Source organism: Enhydra lutris, unplaced genomic scaffold (genome assembly GCF_002288905.1).
Source record: "Enhydra lutris kenyoni isolate GAN:26980312 unplaced genomic scaffold, ASM228890v2 scaffoldscaffold38, whole genome shotgun sequence".
Lineage (NCBI taxonomy): Eukaryota > Metazoa > Chordata > Mammalia > Carnivora > Mustelidae > Enhydra > Enhydra lutris.
The window spans coordinates 12,633,943-12,651,247 of record NW_019154122.1 but is presented as its reverse complement, the minus strand read 5'-3'; the positions used below and the strand labels follow the sequence as shown (position 1 = coordinate 12,651,247).

Genomic DNA, 17,305 nt, shown 5'->3' with positions numbered 1-17,305 from the left:
CAGGCTCCCTGCTGAGCAGAAAGCCCGATGTGGGGCTTGAACCCAGGACCTGGGATCATGACCTGAGCCGAAGGCAGCGGCTTAACCCACTGAGCCACCCAGGCGCCCCTGAAATTCGTTTTTAAAATGTAAATATGTTATTTCTTATATTTTTAATTAGATTTTCATTTTAGATGAGCTTATTCTCACTGAGAAATTAATCACTTCATAAAATCGTTCCTTGAAATTTTTGTTTTTATATTAGGGGCTTCTCTGGATTAATGCAGTAGTGGTAATACATGTGTAACAAACCTACCATTCCAGTCCCCTTTCAGATTAAGATTTACCTTGGAGTGGTATCTTTCCCCTCCTTCAAAGTGGTTGAGGACCACTCCCCACCTGGCTCCCTATGAACACATGAAGGGAAAAATATCCATTTCCTGTCAAATTCAAGAATTAGACTTCCAGAGAATATTATTTTACAGTGTTGTCTTAAAAGGAATCTTTTTTTTAACCTCCATGATCTGCCTGCATAATGTCTAATCAGAAGTTAACTGGGTGATTCAGGTAGAATAGTATACGGGGTTTATTTGATAAAGCATATTTTTTATTTTTTGAGTGAAAAATTAATATTGTTTGAAATTCTAGTAAGATTTTCAAAGTCTCTTCTAGTTTAGTTCTTCTTACTGATTAGCACCTGAGTTTAAGTGAATACAGTGTGCAAAATGATAATGTATTCTAAGTGTTAGTTTTTTTTCATCTTCCCCAATGCCAAATGCTGCTCTGTTCCCTCTCTGTGTCACTGCTGAACCTGAACTCTGACCCTTCTTGTATTTTCCCTCCTGCTTACCTTCAGTTGATCCATTGATCGATGATTACTCTGGAAGCGGAGGCAAATGTGTGTATTTCATGCATTGGTTATTTCCAGTACTCTGATTTGCTAATCTGCCTCTGCTGGATCAGCCTTAAAATGAGCTTTGCATGCCAGCAACCCTAACAGGGAAATCCCAGACAGAGCATACCGTAGATTCGGAAATTATCCTGTTTTTGCCCTTCTCCATTTAGCAAATACTGCTGAATTTCGGTTTGTGGGTTAAGTAGTTTAGAGGCTTAAGAGTCTCTTGCTGCTTCTGCTGTTCATTTTTGCCACTTACATGATTAAACTGAATCCAAAGTCACAAGGGATGGTGATAGTGATGGCGCAGCTCACATTTCCTGAGTGTTTATAGTGTGCTGGGCCCCATTCCAGGGACCTTGAGTGTATTATCTCATTTAATCCTGTCTCTGATTCTGGAAAAGATTCCATTATGCCTATTTTATCCCTTGAGGACACCGCTTGCCTGGGGTGCTTAATTTGCTACTGAGAGCCCGTGGTTTCTGTGTAGTTAGATTGGATAGTGTAACCTCAGAGCCTTGGTTTTTAAAGTCATCACTATACCTTTTTGGCCTCTTGAGATCCTTCAAGGGTCTGATCATTTAACAGAAAAATCCTTTTAAATTAGCTTTGCAGTTTTGAGCCTTGGTGAATGTACAGTTAAAAACAGTCACTTCCAGTTGGCTGACCTGTCCGCGGCTGAGTAGCTCGGAGTGTTGGGTTAGCATTCACCTGGGCTGATGCTAAGTTAGTTTCCTCCATATTTTGGGCCTCAGCTTCCATGGTGGTTAGGAAGACTTTTATTTCCTTCCTTTTCTGGAATTACAGATTAGATTTTAAGAACTTGGGTGTCTAAATATGTGTTCAAATGACATTTTTTTGAAGGATCACACCTCGTTCTCTCCATAGATACCATTAAGTTGGTGAGGACATGATTTCCTACTCTGTTCAGATAATTCATGAGGGAATTTTTATCTTAGAAGAAATGAAGAATCTTGACTTTGTGGTGGCTAAGTTTTAGATTTTAGTTGATTTGCTTATTCATTTAATGAGGCATGTAATAGGGCTTGAAGGGAGGACATCCACAGGAGAAAGCAAACGTAGCCCTGGCTGCCATGATGAGCCCAGGCCTTGAAGACACAGTGACACTCCCATACAGAGTGACTCTTGGACTGGAACAGCTCTGTCTGAGATTTCCAAAGCTGACTGATACTGATGTGCGAAAGACATCATCTTGTTCTTGCTTTTGTGCCCCAGGTGGTGCTGCTATCAGCTTTGTTGCCTCGCTCTTTTCTGAGCACTTGTGGCGTCTCCCAAAAAGCGATGCATGACTAAGTCTTAATTTTGTCTCCATGCAGGAAAGCAGCCCTGACTACTTCTGAATTTCCATTTCAATCTACTACTCTTAATTTCTTTTAGGGCTTGCATGTGTCCCTTGGACCTTCTGAACTCCACCCGTCCTATTCTTTCCTACCTTGCTGCCGTCACCTAGTGGCGGACTTTTTGCTCCAGTTCCTCTCCCCCTTTAGAAACGTGCTTGTTTTCCTATGTTCTGCACTTGCAAGATGGTGGTTTTCAAACTGTCTTGAAGCAACCACTGGTTTTAAGGGGTTTCAAGAACTGGTTTCGATTCAGTAGAGATGAGTAGACCACAGATAGAGCAAATACTAATGTTTTCCGACTCTGCATTGACTTGTATCATTTAAAGAAAACTTAGCTTAGTTTTGGTATGAATTTTAAGCAATGTCGGTTTTCTCAAATTTTCAAACATGAGCTAATTGTAAAATAGGAATCCATCAATACCTACCGTTTTCCCCTGGTGTCTATTTGACAAGAATGACGGATGAAGGAAATACAAACAGCAAATTAATGAGTTTTGTTGTTTGTGGATCTTTTTGTCAAAACTAAATTTGAAAACAAAACTTAAGTTCTATTAAAGACCTTAGTAAGTGAAAGTGTGTCCCTGAAACTTGAATTTCATAGTAGGAACTCGGCTTACCAGGGACTCATGGTAGTAGTGTTCGGCAGAGTAAGAGCCTCACTTTGAATAATTAGCAAATAATCAGCCTTGATTTTTGCTTGCTCTAATAGATGAATGTAAACTCTCCCCATTTCATTAATTTGCTAATTGTTCTTCCCTGTTGAGGTAATTGGCCCTGAGTTCTCAACCAGAACTCAGACAAAATTCTTGAGATCTCTACATTTACCTCTCCTTTTTTAAAAAAAGCATATTTTGAAGGTGCTTCTTATTAGCATGTTGAAACGTTGCTATACAAAGGACACTACAGATTTTTGTTTTAACTGTAGTATCTTCTTGAGAATTTTTGCTGAATGCTGTAAAATACTGGGCCAGGTTGATATCACTGATAAATAAATGTTCATCTTTTTTCCTTACAAACTGCTGGGATTTAAGAGTAGTGGAAATCTAAAACATTGCAGATTTGGAGCTGTAGAGGGGATAGAAGGAATGTAGCATGTCTTGTTTACAGAGAGTGCCTGAGCATTATCTTTTGAGGCTCTGGTTACCCCCTACCAAACACAATTTTAACCCACCCTGGAATTTTTTAGATTCTAAATTTTTTAGTTTTAAAAGTGGTTCTTAACCTCAAAGATACCAGTATTAAAGACAGACATGTTTTAGAACTGCCATCTAGAAGAACAATTATAACTTGTCTTTGTTTTATAACGTGTCTTTGTCTTGGCGCTTTAATGCGAGCCTTTCTTACACTGGTGTTCCTTCCTGTCTTTTTTCTCCCTCTGCTCCTTTCCCTCTTTTCTACTTTTTCTGCCTTTCCCTTTTTCTGTCTCCCAGATCTGAAAGATTTTCAGAACAATAAGCATAGGTACTTGCTAGCCTCTGAGAATCAACGCCCTGGCAATTTTTCCACAGCATCCATGGGGTCTCTTACTTCATCTCCATCTTCCTGCTCACTCAATAGTCAGGTGGGCTTACCATCTGTCACCAGTATTCAGGAGAGGATCATGTCTACACCTGGAGGAGAGGAAGCCATTGAACGTCTAAAGGTAAGCAATAATTCAGACTGAATGAAGGGTGGTCTATGTAGCTTCACAAAGCAGACTTGGTCTTAAAAAATCACTGAGATTTTTGTTCAGGATGGGGAAGAACTTTCTAACTCTTAGAAGTGTCCTGAACATGAATGTGCCGCTTTATAAGATAATTAATTTCTTTTTACCAGAATGCTTGAGTCATGACTTTGCCAGGCAGTGATTTGAGAGATGTTTGGCTAGATCATTGGTTGGCCATGAAAATAACTCATAAATAGATAATGTCCTTTAATTCTGAGGTAGTTTATAAGTCACAGGGAAATTGTTTAGTTAGAAATTTAGTAGGAGACTAATTAGTTAGAAGCACTTGGACTCGTCTAAAGATGGAATTCTCTATAGAGTCATGTTTGTGTTATTAAAATAAATGGACAACCAAAAGAAGGTTTGAGCATGTGAGTAGCTCTACCAAGGTTTTTTCAGAGACATGTGAGATGACAACTTGTGGAAGCTCATAGGAAGTCTTGGAACCCTATCACTGCTGTGGGAGGGCTGCCTCCTGATGTGCTGGGGCCCGTGGGATCAGGGGTCTCCGCGCTGGGCGGCAGGCACGCTTGGACCCTGCGTGTGCAGGTCCACCTGCTGTGGTACCCGGCCTCGCTTTCCCAGTCTGTGGTTGGCTCTGTTGGGAACATTCTTGTCTCTCTTCTTGAGTGTGAAAGTGAGCGGAGGCAGCACCTGCTGACTTCTGGCTTCTTCCTCCCGCTCAGTGACTGCAGGGAGAACAGACCCTGCCGTCCCTCAGATCATGGGACAGTATCGTAGACGCAGATTCCTTTTCTCTCCCAGCTCATTGCCCCCAGGGTGATCGTTGGAGCCACACCTTTGGGTCTTTGTTTCCCCATGCCAGGGCAGGGAAAACAAGGAGGGCAGCGAGAGTGTCGTCAGGAGCTGTAGTTGTGCTTGCCGCCCGCAGGCCTCCTTGTGTTGCCCTCGGTGCTGCTTGCTCAGGCACAGCTGAGCAGCGACCCGCTTTGACGAATGAGTGATGGGAAGGGTTTGCTGAGCCTTTTCACCACTAAAAGGGAATGAAGCTTGATAATCGAAGATGGCAGATGCTTTCATTTCAGTTTTTAGGTGAGGCCAAGAAAGATTTTATATGAAGAATGGGCCTCTCCTTCTTAATTATTGGTATTTTTTTACTCACTTCTAACCTAAGGTGCTTCAGAAACGAAAATAATGATCTTGTTCCTTCCCTCAGAACATGTTTGTAGGAAGTGGGTAGGTTTCTGATACACCTAGCAAAGGGAGAAGGGTAAGAAATCTTTTCATTTCATTAATTGTTACAGATCAAACGGCAATTCCTGTTTTTGTAAAATTGCCTTTGAAATTGTAATAAAGACATTAGTGAAGCCTGTGCAGGACAGCTTCATGTGTGTGTTTTTTCACGATGGACATTGGTGACAAAGTTGCTGTGTAGGGTTCAGTTGGGCCAGTGGGGGAAATGCAGGGGTTCCGTGAGCAGGAAGTGAAGTCTCCTACTTACTGTTTAATATAAAATGTTCCTTTTCTTTGGGGATTTTGAATCTTACTAAATCACCTATTAAAGCCTTGGTATACAAAGAAGATTATAATTTCTGTTAATTTACATTTTGGTGTAAAAGAAAAAAAATTTCCTAACTGCCATGTGGCGCCATTTGAAAATAACATTGAATGTTAGGAGTCAAGACGTTAACCAGACTCTTTAAGAATTAGGTCACCCAATGTCTTCCAGATAGTTTCTGGGGAATAACACTGCCATTATTCAGGGAACCCTCCCCCCAACCTTCCTCCTTCCCACCAAAACCAAAACAAAATTGTATGACTTTCATGAGAAAAGAAATTTGTTTTAATTTTCCTTTAAGTCAACGTAAGTGAAATCTTCCATTTCCCCTACCTTTAGAAAATTGCTTCTTACTGGTTTTCATTGGATCCCGAGTTTTAAATGCAGCACAGCAGTCCTCTGAGGCGTAAGTGCCTTCGTTTTGCTCCTGTTTTGTGAATGGTGAGAATTCAGTCCAGCAGACCTGCATTCTAATGCCTCAGGCAGATAGCATTGTGCATGCACAGTGCAAGGCAGTGGTTATACAACAGAAGTGCTTGAGAGTTCTTCCTTTTTGGACTACTTCATTGTTGAGTGTTTTGGAGCTGCGTTCCTAAGGCATGATACTGCAGGACAGAAATACTGTCATGGAAAACTTTAAAAATATGATCAGTTTGCAAACTATTTTTTGCATAACGTGTTGCTACTGCTTCATTTTTTGAATAGCTTCTTTCCATACAGAAGAGACCCACGTTACCCTATCATAAAAGATCTCGACCCCTCCACAAACCTCTCTGGCAAAAGAGAGTGAAATGTAATTGCTGGGATGAGTTGGGATGTCTGTATCCTTGATTTGGATTCTCACAGAGTAAGGTTTTAAACATGTGACTGTAGCGACTGTGCGGTAGCTCTGGTGTTTATTAGTTTAGCATCAGAGCTAGTACTATGAGTGCCATCGCCTAGGCTTGAACTATAAATATCCACAAGTATCCGTTACAGAAGCACGCAAGGGCAGATGCTGTAGGCGGCCAGAGGGCCCCACACTTGGAACACACGGAGCATACTATGTTCAGTACAGTAAAACCTTGGTTATCTGATGGCTTCAGGGAATGTTCTGTATAGTAAGCATTGAACCTTTTAAATATCACAGTTCAAACTAATTCTTTTTTATGGAAATATTTGTGATTTGTTCTGCAGATTTCTCTGCCACCTTAACCAAATCATGACAAAGAAATTAAGTTGTGTTTGGTAGTGTGAACATAATTACTAACAAGTGCTACATAGATAGACATTCGTGATGTGAGACCAAAGTTGAATGGTGCCTGGGCCCAGCATTTCTTAGAGCTTTAAGACAAGGTTCCTCCTGTCACTGCTTTTTGGAATTTTTTTGTGTGTACTACCTCTGAGAAAGAAGGACTCTTGAAGATTGTCTGGACTCCTCATTTCTGAAGCATGTGTCCCAATTTCCTTTTTTTTTTTTTTTTAAGATTTTATTTATTTATTTGACAGAGTTCACAAGTAGGCAGAGAGGCAGGCAGAGAGAGAGAAAGGGAAGCAGGCTTCCCGCTGAGCAGAGAATCCTGATGCGGGGCTCGATCCCAGGACCCTGGGATCATGACCTGAGCCCAAGGCAGAGACTTTAACCCACTGAGCCACCCAAGTGCCCCGATGCATCCCAATTTCAATTTAATCTTATAAATTGGGTTTCTAGAGTGGGTTATGGGCAGCACTGCGTACTAGTGTACCAGGCCTGCCTGCAGAGTAAGTTGACAACTCAGAGATTGGAAGTTATCTCCTGTTGGCGTCTCGGTTTTATTTATGCCAAGTTCGCTATTCAGGCTTGAAGAAATAATATCCTTCAGTCTTTCTTGATTGATGATGAGCTGTTTTATAGAATATTTTCTTTAAAAGCCTAGTGGTTCTGCCTTAACTGAAAAAAGCATCAAGAGTCAGGAGACCGGGGACGCCTGGGTGGCTCAGTTGGTTGGGCAGCTGCCTTCGGCTCAGGTCATGATCCCAGCGTCCTGGGATCGAGTCCCGCATCGGGATCCTTGCTTGTCAGGGAACCTGCTTCTCCTTCTGCCTCTGCCTGCCATTCTGTCTGCCTGTGCTCACTCTCTCTCCCTCTCTCTCTCTGACAAATAAATAAATAAAATCTTAAAAAAAAAAAAAAAAAAAAGAGTCAGGAGACCGCACTCTAGGGTTTAGTGGCTCAGATGTAATGTGGTCTCAGATTAGTCTCTTAGCTTCTCTGGTCCTCAGTTTCTTTATTTCTAGAATGGTTCTGGAATAAATGGCTCTTTCTAGCACTGAACTTTTGCTTAGTATCATTTTCTGTAACCTTTCTTCTTCAGAGTTTTAAAAAGAATAACTTTTTTTTTTTTAAAGATTTTATTTATTTGAGGGAGAGAGAGCAAGGGCGGGGGAGGAGCAGAGGGAGGAGAAGCAGACTCCCCAGTGAGCAGGGATTCCTGATGCCAGCTCGATCCCAGGACCCGGAGATCATGACCTGAGCTGAAGGTAGAGGCTTAACTGACTGAGCCACCCAGTGCCCCTAAAAAATAGCTTTTTAGACAACATAAAAATTGCAACGTGAAGCTATAGTGAAAAATAAAAGTAGTACCATATTCAGCTAACTCATTAAATCTCTCTTTTTTTTTTTAAGATTTTATTTATTTATTTGACAGAGAGAGATCACAAGTAGGCAGAGAGGCAGGCAGAGAGAGAGGGGGAAGTGGGCTCCCCGCTGAGCAGAGCCCAATGCGGGGCTCGATCCCAGATTCTGAGATCGTGACCCAAGCCGAAGGCAGAGCTTGACCCACTGAGCCACCCAGGCGCCCCAAATCTCTTTTTTACAAAGAGATTATGCCCTGACCCACCGTCCAGGTGGCAAGTAGAACTAGAGCATTCGCCTCAGGATCGGCAGCACAGTGGAAACGGGATCCCTAGGCAGGGATTTTGCGATCTGGGGTGAGTTTACGGTTGCCCCAAAACAGAATAGCTTTCATATAGCCAGTGAATCTCATACAGACATGATCTTCTCCCGAAAATAACCAACCAGGAGAAAACAGTTTCTCGTGGGTCAGTGTATCCTCCGTCACTAGCACCCGTGGCTTGTGGGCCACCCTCTGTGTGGTAAGCACTAGTCTGGGTGCTCTGTTTGGGCGGCTTGTTGTCCTAGTCCTTTCTTTTCGAAGTTACCATTTCGAGATGGTAAAGGTTTCTACCCAGCCTTACTCTCACGTGCCAGCTCGCCTCGGGTTTGCCCTCCCGGTCCTGTGCGAAAGCATTTAGTGCCGCTCCGTGCGAGCTGTTTGGGTAACTCGTAGCGCTGACTGCCCGCTTCGTTCTCGGCGCACTTGCTTTCCCGCCGGCTCCCTCCGTGCTGAAGCTGTGAGGGTGTGTTTGGTTGCTGGCCCTGTCGTCTGGCCCGTTGCTTCCTTTCTCAGCTCGGAGCGGTGCGTGCACCGCGTGCCAGATCTGTCCTCTTGGAGGCCGCTGGACAGAGCGTTCGGGTAGCCGTTTCAGTCTTTCAGCCTCTGTGGGTGTTTGGAGGGTCCGTGATGGTCAGTTGAGGTGGTTTTGGCTTGTCCTCCCCTCCGCGCCCTCCCGCAGGCTTGTTCTGGCATCTCCCTCTTTGTCACGGACCCTTTTCTGAATGAGTAGCTCATCGATGGCCCCTTTCTGTGGAGTGCACTGATGCCCGTGCTGTTTCTCCCTCTTCTGGCCCGGTCACCAGTTTTGCTCTCTGCCCTGCTTGGCTCGTCGCTCTTCGCCGCCGTCATCAGGACGCTCTCCTGTTTCTCCCGACTCCTGTACTCCTTTGCCTTTGCAGCTGCCGCCTGGAGCTCTCGCTCGCGGCTCTCTTACACGCTCCTGTGCTTCCTTCCGGAGAGGCGAATCGCAGACACTGTCGGATTGGTTGTGTTACGTGCTCACTGTTTCTTTCTGTGTAGATAATTATGTTTTCAGATCCCAGAGGCTTCTCACAACAGCCTGTTAAATGAATCAGTGAGCTATTTTGTGAGCCGTGCAGGGTTTTCATCCTGAATCACTAGCGCCGCCGTCATCAGAGCTGTCGTCTCCTCACTGCCGTGCTCCTGGGCGTCATCATTTGACTTTCTAGTTTTGTCTCCGTGACTAGTTTTTCTTCCGCTTTTTGCATGTGTTCAGCCCCCTTTCAGGGCGTCCGCCTCCCTCCATTTTTCGCCAAGTGGATTCCTACTTGTCCTTTATTCATCAGTCTGAGCTCACCCATTCTCCAGCGACCTGGGAACACCTCAGTTCTAGCATGTGGCACTGTGGCCTGTTGTTTCTCCTCCCCTACCCGTTCACAGTCTGCAAGCCCGCTGCTCTGGCCACGCTGTGGATCCTGGAAAACGCCCGGCGTTTCTCACCCCTTCCCTCACATGTGCATGTGGCGGCTCCTGCTCGTGGTGTCTGCTCACACAGAGACTTATCAGCGAGCCCTGTTCTGAAAACCCCGTTCCAAACTGTTCCCTCACTTACCCCTTTCCCTTTCTTGCTTTTTCGCCAAGGCACTTGCCACGATCTGATGTACTATATATTTGAATGATTGATTAAAATTTCAGTCTCTTTACTAGGATGTAAGTTTCATGAAATCAGGGATTTTGTTCCCTGCCACATCCCTAGCTGCCCGAAACAGGGTTTGGTATATAATGTAGCACATGAGTTGTCAGTTACTTCTCTCTCCCTCGTATACAGTAAATTTCTTGAGAACAGGAAACACGTTTTAGATCTTGTATTTCTGGCATTCATAAAGACTCAGCAGGAGACCAGGAAACTGGCACTTCCGTGGCTGCGTGCCTTCAGCTGAGATTAATACTAACCCTTTCTGTATCAGGTATTGGGATGTGTTCAGAAGGGCATTGTGTTGTAGGGGAACGAAAATACTCATTTACCCTTCACGTTTTTGGCTGGGGTCTCTACAAACAAAGGACAGATTAATGAAAGAAAAGCACACAAATTTATTTAAAAGAAGTTTTATATGACTTCGGAGCCTTCATAAGGAAATAAGGACCCAAAGAAGTATTAAACCTGAGCATTTTTTGCTAGGTTTGATAAAGAGGGAAGAGTCTTGGGAAGCTATGAGGGACCTTGGGGGACGCATCAGGGCCTGTTCGTTCAGAGGCTCTGAGTGCTCCTCGTCTTTGGAGATGAGGGTGCCCCCTCTTCCAGGCGCAGGGAGGCTCCTCTCGTGCTTGAGAGGTTCCGAGCCCTCCTGCAGATGCCACCGCTCAGTTTACTTCAGCCTAAAATCGTCAGTATGCCAAGATGCCACATTTCAGAGGAGCGGGTTCTTAGCCCCATCAGTGCTCTGGGGAAATTACAGTGAAACAAAAGCAGTAAATGTCTTTGGTGGCTTTATTCTTTTGTAGGAGTGGCTGTCAGAAATAGTGTCTTGCATTTGGGGATGTTATTGTTACTCCTCTTTCTACACACACACACACACACACACTCTCTCTCTCTCTCTCTCTCTCTCTCTCTCATTCCTAGGTATTTTTGTTAGGACTTAGGAGAATTTATGTATCTAGGGCTGATTTAATGTTAGACCTAGTCTCCATGAATTTTATTGAACATAATATTAAGAAAGGGAAAAAAAATCTCATTGTATTAGACTCTGCCTCCTACCCACAAAGGGCATCGTGTGCCTCTTGCTGTCTGTCCTAGACATAGCGTGTTACATCATAAGGCTCTTCTCTGCTTTAACTGTGGGCTTTGTCTTAGGAATCGGAGAAGATCATTGCTGAGCTGAATGAGACCTGGGAAGAGAAGCTGCGTAAAACAGAAGCCATCAGAATGGAGAGGTCAGCAAGTTAAGCTCTCGGGGTATCTGCACATTTTCAGGGGAACTGGAATTCCTTTTATAGATGGAGAAGTTGAGCTGGAAGTAAAAATGAAGGGCCCCTTTGCCAACGGCAGAAGAGAACAGAACTCAGTCTGCTCGGGGCCTTCCCCCAGCAGAGCTTACATAGTCAGACATTCTCTAGAGAGTCCTGTGATCATTACCATACTGCATGGTGTTCAGGGTCCATGTAAAATGGAAGATATCCAGGGATAGAGGGGTTTTTTGTTTTTCTTTTCTGGTTTTTTTTTGGGGGGGGGTAAATATTTTATTATTTTAGAGTGCGGGAGGGGCAGAGGGAGAGAGAAACCCAAGCAGGCTCCACACCCAGCATCGTGCCCAATGTGGGGCTTGATCCCATGACCCTAAGATATGACCTGAGTTGAAATTGAGAGTCAAGAGTTGGACACTGAACCAACTGAGCCACCCAGGTACCCTGGGATAGAATTTTCACTTTGTAAAACAACTGCCTTAGACAAAGGCCCGAATAATGAAGCTCTCTGATGATTGTTTGTGAGTTGTGTTTTATAGAACCTCTTTGGTAAGAGGTGAAATAGTTTGAGTTGCAGACTTTTAAAATCCCTTTTCTACTTTTAACCTCTCAGTTCTCTACCCTGAAAGTGACTGTAACCTGAAATAATACTTCTCTTATTGCGATGAATATACATTAAAAAAAGGTCAGACCTGTCTTCCCCCTTCATGGAAGATGAGGTAGAAGTGAGTGCATGTATTGATGCACTGGATGCATCAAACGGTTAGAATATTCTTACTATTGGGATCTTAAGCTAGAATATTCTAGAATCAATGTGATGTTGGGCTGGGTAGCATCACATTTGAGAAAAACACATTTATAGACAACCTTCACATATCCAAGCTACCTTCTGATTGCTTTCTTAGATTTTGAAGAAAGGATTCTTTGAGTTAGATGTCTGGCCTTAAGGAATATCCCTGTCTTCCTTCTTGTATATTAATGGACATATTATTTATGAATGTCTGTCTGCCTCCAAAGTCAGATGAGACAAAGTTCTTACTTGAGCAAATACAACTTTACCTAACATGGGAACAGAACTTATTTTGAATGTGCTGTTTCCCTTAAATTCTCATGAATGATGGAATAGACAGATATTTCACATTTGAATTATTAACACAGACAGTAGTGTGTGCTCTGCATGCTTTACTTTCCAGTTCATAAGGTTTATTTAATTGACATTTTGGTATTGGTATTCTGATGTGCTTGTTGTTTTTCTAGGGAGGCCTTATTGGCTGAGATGGGAGTGGCCATTCGGGAAGATGGAGGAACACTGGGAGTTTTTTCACCTAAGAAGGTAGGAAACTTGTGAAACTCAACCCAGCAGAAGCCTTTCCTATTTGTCTTGGTCACTGAGGCACTTCCGGTCTTTTGGGGCTGGCCCCTCCTCCCTTCATTTTATCTTGAGATTTGGCTTAATTTCTGATTTCTTACTACAGTAAGGGGCAGCCTATTTCTCAAATGCCTATCATGTTTGCTGTTTACAAAATAAAACCCAAGGCAGTAAATCTAACTTTTGGTCATGATTCAGTATGTTCACTCATCTGCATTGTTGCTTTCTCTTAAATTCCCGGCCTCTCACCTAGCATACCTGGCTTCAGTTTGGCTACTCTTTCTATGTAAATTTTCCCACAGATGCCAGCAGCCCTGATTTATAACTCTTTGGAAGCAATTTCAGCTATTCAGGTTTGTGTAGAAAAATACCACACAAGTTTGTTTCTGTAGTTGTGTTGCAGACGACCATTCTACTGAGTAAAGCAATTCCTGTCCTCAACCTTCTAGCCGCCTCTGCTGCTTTCTTAGCTTTTGTTTAAAAAAATGACTCCAGTAGTTACCCTCCCACTTATGTAATCTTAGTTGTTAGGTAGTAGATACCTACTTGTTAGGTAGTAGCTAATTAGAATAGTAAAGTCGGTTTTGTTTTTTGGGGGGGTTTTGTTGTTTTTGTTTCATTTTGTTTTACTGAGTTGCTTCCTAGTTATTTGTAGATATTGGAAAGCTATTATCAAATTATTATTTCTATTTATTTACAAAGCATATATATTCATGCCAGTAAAAAATGGTTCCTCATTTCAGATGACCCCAGCTTGGCTATCAGGGACTTACACATGTCCTGTGGGGTCTGAGGATGATCTCTCTAGCTTGGCATTGAATGGGCAGGGGTGTTTCCATTTTTGTTTTTATGTGATAGGAAATATTCCTGGTTTTTGCTAGGATTCTTTAGGTTTGGTTTTTCTGTCAAGGTCACATAACTTTTTTAAGGAATTCTATTGCTTATTTTCAACAAATACAAGAGTGTTTTAAAGACATTTTCGGTACATATTTTGAAACTGGAATAATAGTAACGGTAATTTGTGTGTCTGTACTGCCAACGGTTTGTGATTTTAAGTTTAATAGTGTTTCCTTCAGTAAGATATTATTTATTGAGATACCATTCTTAGGATTGTAGAGGTTTTAGCAGTTACAGGTTTGATCAGGTTTGTGCCTTGTGTATACTAAAGAGATCTTACATCTTTGAGAGTTAAAGAACTATATAGAAAGTTTTTGTAACAACTTGTAAAACTATGGCATTTAACACAAGTCATAAATAATTTAAGTGTTGTGACATAAACAGCATGGAATTCCACACTGAGATCTCTGTTTCCAAAGTTTTTCTTGCTTTAATTTTATGCATCTTGTTTTAACTTTCTAGACTTCCTCAGGAAAGGAAGGAATATACCTCTGGCTACATCCAAATTCAGTTTTAGAACCTGTTTCTAATGTGTTAACTTGATTGTGGTAATCATTGCATGATGTGTATGTATACTAAATTGACACGTTCAACACCTTAAAAAAATCATGTTGTACAACCTAAATGTATACAATTTTTGTCAGTCATACCTCCATAAAACTGGGTCGGGGGGAAACTTTAAAGGCAAGGGGAAGCAAAACCTGTTTGCAGGATTCCGTTTTTCTGAGGCCAGTGCCCTGATGGGCTTTAAAGAACACTGTCCACAGGGCCTTGACTTTCTCAAACCAGCAGAGGTCTTAAACTACAGAAGCAGATGATGATGTAGAGCTTTTTCTAATTTCTGTTTAATCATTTTTCTCATTCTCTGTTCTTAACCCTCTCATCTGATTCTTCTTTCATTTTTCCACATTCGCTGGCACTGTCTTGAGTAGATTTTGACCCCAAGACCATGTGACTTATTTTTGGATTCCAGTGGGGTATTTTCACCAAAGAAGGTTGGTTTTTCAAAAATTTTAGAAATATTAGAGTTAGATGAAGAGGATTTTTACAAGATGTGTGTATTGTTGAATGTCAGTAATTTTAATTTCTTCTTTAAGGTAAAGACTAATAAACTAAAGACAGTAACTGGGACCATGGAAGAAGTGATGAAAATTATAGAGGGAAATGCCAGGAGATGTGGGAACACTTTTTTTTTTTTTTTTTTAAAGATTTACTTATCTTTAGGGGGAGGAGGGGCAGAGAAAGAAACAGAGAATCTCAAGCAGACTCCATCCCGAGCGCAGAGCCTGATGCGGGGCTTGATCCCACAACCCTGAAATCATGACCTGAGCCAAAACCAAGAGTCAGATGCTCAACTGACTGTGCCACCCAGTCACCCCTTTTTTTAAAGCACTTTTATAGGGGCTCCTGGGTGGTTCAGTGGGCTTCGGCTCAGGTCATGATCTCAGGATCCTGGGATGGAGCCCCGCATTGGACTCCCTGCTTCCCAAGGAGTCTGCTTCTCCCTCTCCCTCCGCGCCTCTCCCCCTGCTTGTGCTCTCTTTCTGTCGCTCTCTCGTGCACGTCGCTCTCTCGCTCATGAACAAATAAAGTCTTGAAAAAAAATTAAAGCATTTTTATAAAGTAAATGAAAAACTATTTTTGGAGGTTGTAGGAAGGGAAAATAATTTTCCCTCTACCCTTTTGAGTTCTTGGCTGAGAGCCCTGTCATAAAAGGTTAATAAGAGAAAAACAAAAATAAGCTTATTAACGTGTTTGCCTCATGTATGTGTGGGAGCTACCCAAGAGAAAGTGAGTGACTCCCCATCATGGCTTAGAATTCAGACTTAAATGCTGTCCTAGTAGGGTAAGGGGAGTGGGGATTTGGCGTCTCAGGAGGGAATAAATGATTTTCAGGAAAGATGAAGGGGCTCTTGGGAGAATAGATGGGTGGTGTGATCCTTTGTGACAAAGTCTGAGTGCGGTGTCAACCTCTGGTCTCCTTTCCTGGGATACAAGTCCCTCCTCCCTGGTTGACGGACTCCCAAGGGGACATGACAGCTGAGGGCATTCAGGAGGACCTGTCTTGAGATGAGAGAGGGGGTTCTCAAAGAAAGCTTCTCCCTGCGTTTGCTGTTTTTTAGGGGACTTCAGCTCAAAATAATACGTCAAAGTGGCATATTTTGTTACCCTTCAAGATTTTTGTCCAGATAGTTAAAAATTATGATTAACCCATCCAGAGAATTGTCCTGTCCTTATTTTTCTTTTGTAATCTTCATGCTTCGACCTTATTCAGAATCGGCTCTTGTGCTTTATCCCTGAACTCATGTTTTAAATAGAATGTATTAGTGCAGTTTGAGAAGGCCTGAAGAGAAGTGTTTTCTCTTTGTAGTGGAATTGCAGCTAGGAACTAGGAATAAAAGACATCCCTCTTCTAGGGACTGTGGATAATCTAGGAAACCATTGCCCTCCTAGGTCACTGTTACTATCACCGCCTGCCCAGTGGTACTTGCTCCAAATTGATCATCTGTACCTTTTTTCAGACCCCGCATCTTGTTAACCTCAATGAGGACCCACTAATGTCCGAATGCCTGCTTTATTACATCAAAGATGGAATTACAAGGTATATTTGTTTCTTTTGGTCACTTACTATTTTCTTTTCTCTTAATTGATGGAATAACTACAGGGAAGTTATTTGTTGAAAAATTTGTTGTAATGATTTGCTGTTTTTTGTGTCTGAAATAGTTACAAACTCTCTTGGCTTCCCAAATGATGTAAGTGCTTTAGCCATCTGAACCAGTTAACATGTAGTTTTCCCTAAAAACCCTAAGTAAAAATTTTTTCCCGTAACTTCTTATATGAATTCATTAGGGAGATTAGTTCACTCTTGTCTTTTTATAAAGCTGAGTGAGTTACATTGATGTATCCTTGCTCCTTGGTTTCTTATTCTAATGTAGGGAGGTTGATCATATGTGAAAATAAAATTTGCAGTTGAAAGCCTTTGATAAAAAGAAGCGATACCTTTTTTGTACATACCAAAGAATATTCTTTGGGAGAAAGGGGTTCATTGTTTTCAGTGCTTTTTGTGTCTGAATTTCCCTGGGAAACACTTTCCCTTGTGTTCAGGGTTGGCCAAGCAGATGCTGAGCGGCGCCAGGACATCGTGCTGAGTGGGGCTCACATTCAGGAAGAGCATTGTATCTTCCGGAGCGAGAGGAACAACAGTGGGGATGGTGAGAGTTCCTGGCGTAGCTTTTCCAACAACCTTTTCATTCTATATTACTAGAAATCCCCAGGGCTTGCTATTCCCTGTCTCTCTCAGTGATACTTTCTTGTACAATCTAATATTTGAAAATGGAGAAACCTGGCCTGCTTACAGATTCAGGGAGGGACGTAGCTATTTTACATGAAAATAGCCTGGACTAAAGGAGCCCTTTTGTAACTGCCAAGAACTGAGGGGGACATAGGCAATTAGGCTTGGTCTTGAATGTTAATTATTTAATACACAAGTAAGAAAGGAACAAATATCCTGGGTAGTGGGAGATTTGAAGGACCTCTGATCTTAACCCAGAACTTATTTTTATCTAAAAGGGAAGAAAAAGTCAATCTTGATTTTTGTCTGGGTTACTAACAAAATAATAATCTAATAGTATTTTTATACTGTAGGACTCATTCCTTTAATCAGAATGTTAGCTGCTTTTGATTTTACATTTCTGGTTAATACCTATATCTTAGACTTAGGATTTCTGATGGTTTTCAGTTTT

General features: G+C 42.3%; 1 protein-coding gene across 3 annotated transcripts in view; it reads left to right on the top strand.

The window, feature by feature from the left end:
• Positions 1-17,305, top strand: part of LOC111154629 (kinesin family member 1B) — a 142,252-nt gene that overhangs the window by 59,503 nt on the left and 65,444 nt on the right. For all 3 annotated transcript variants that reach the window (XM_022514365.1, XM_022514364.1, XM_022514366.1), the window contains exons 13-17: positions 3,744-3,877; positions 11,187-11,266; positions 12,554-12,629; positions 16,085-16,164; positions 16,668-16,774. In XM_022514365.1, coding sequence (XP_022370073.1) covers positions 3,744-3,877; positions 11,187-11,266; positions 12,554-12,629; positions 16,085-16,164; positions 16,668-16,774 — 477 coding nt within the window. The remainder of the gene's footprint in view (positions 1-3,743; positions 3,878-11,186; positions 11,267-12,553; positions 12,630-16,084; positions 16,165-16,667; positions 16,775-17,305) is intronic.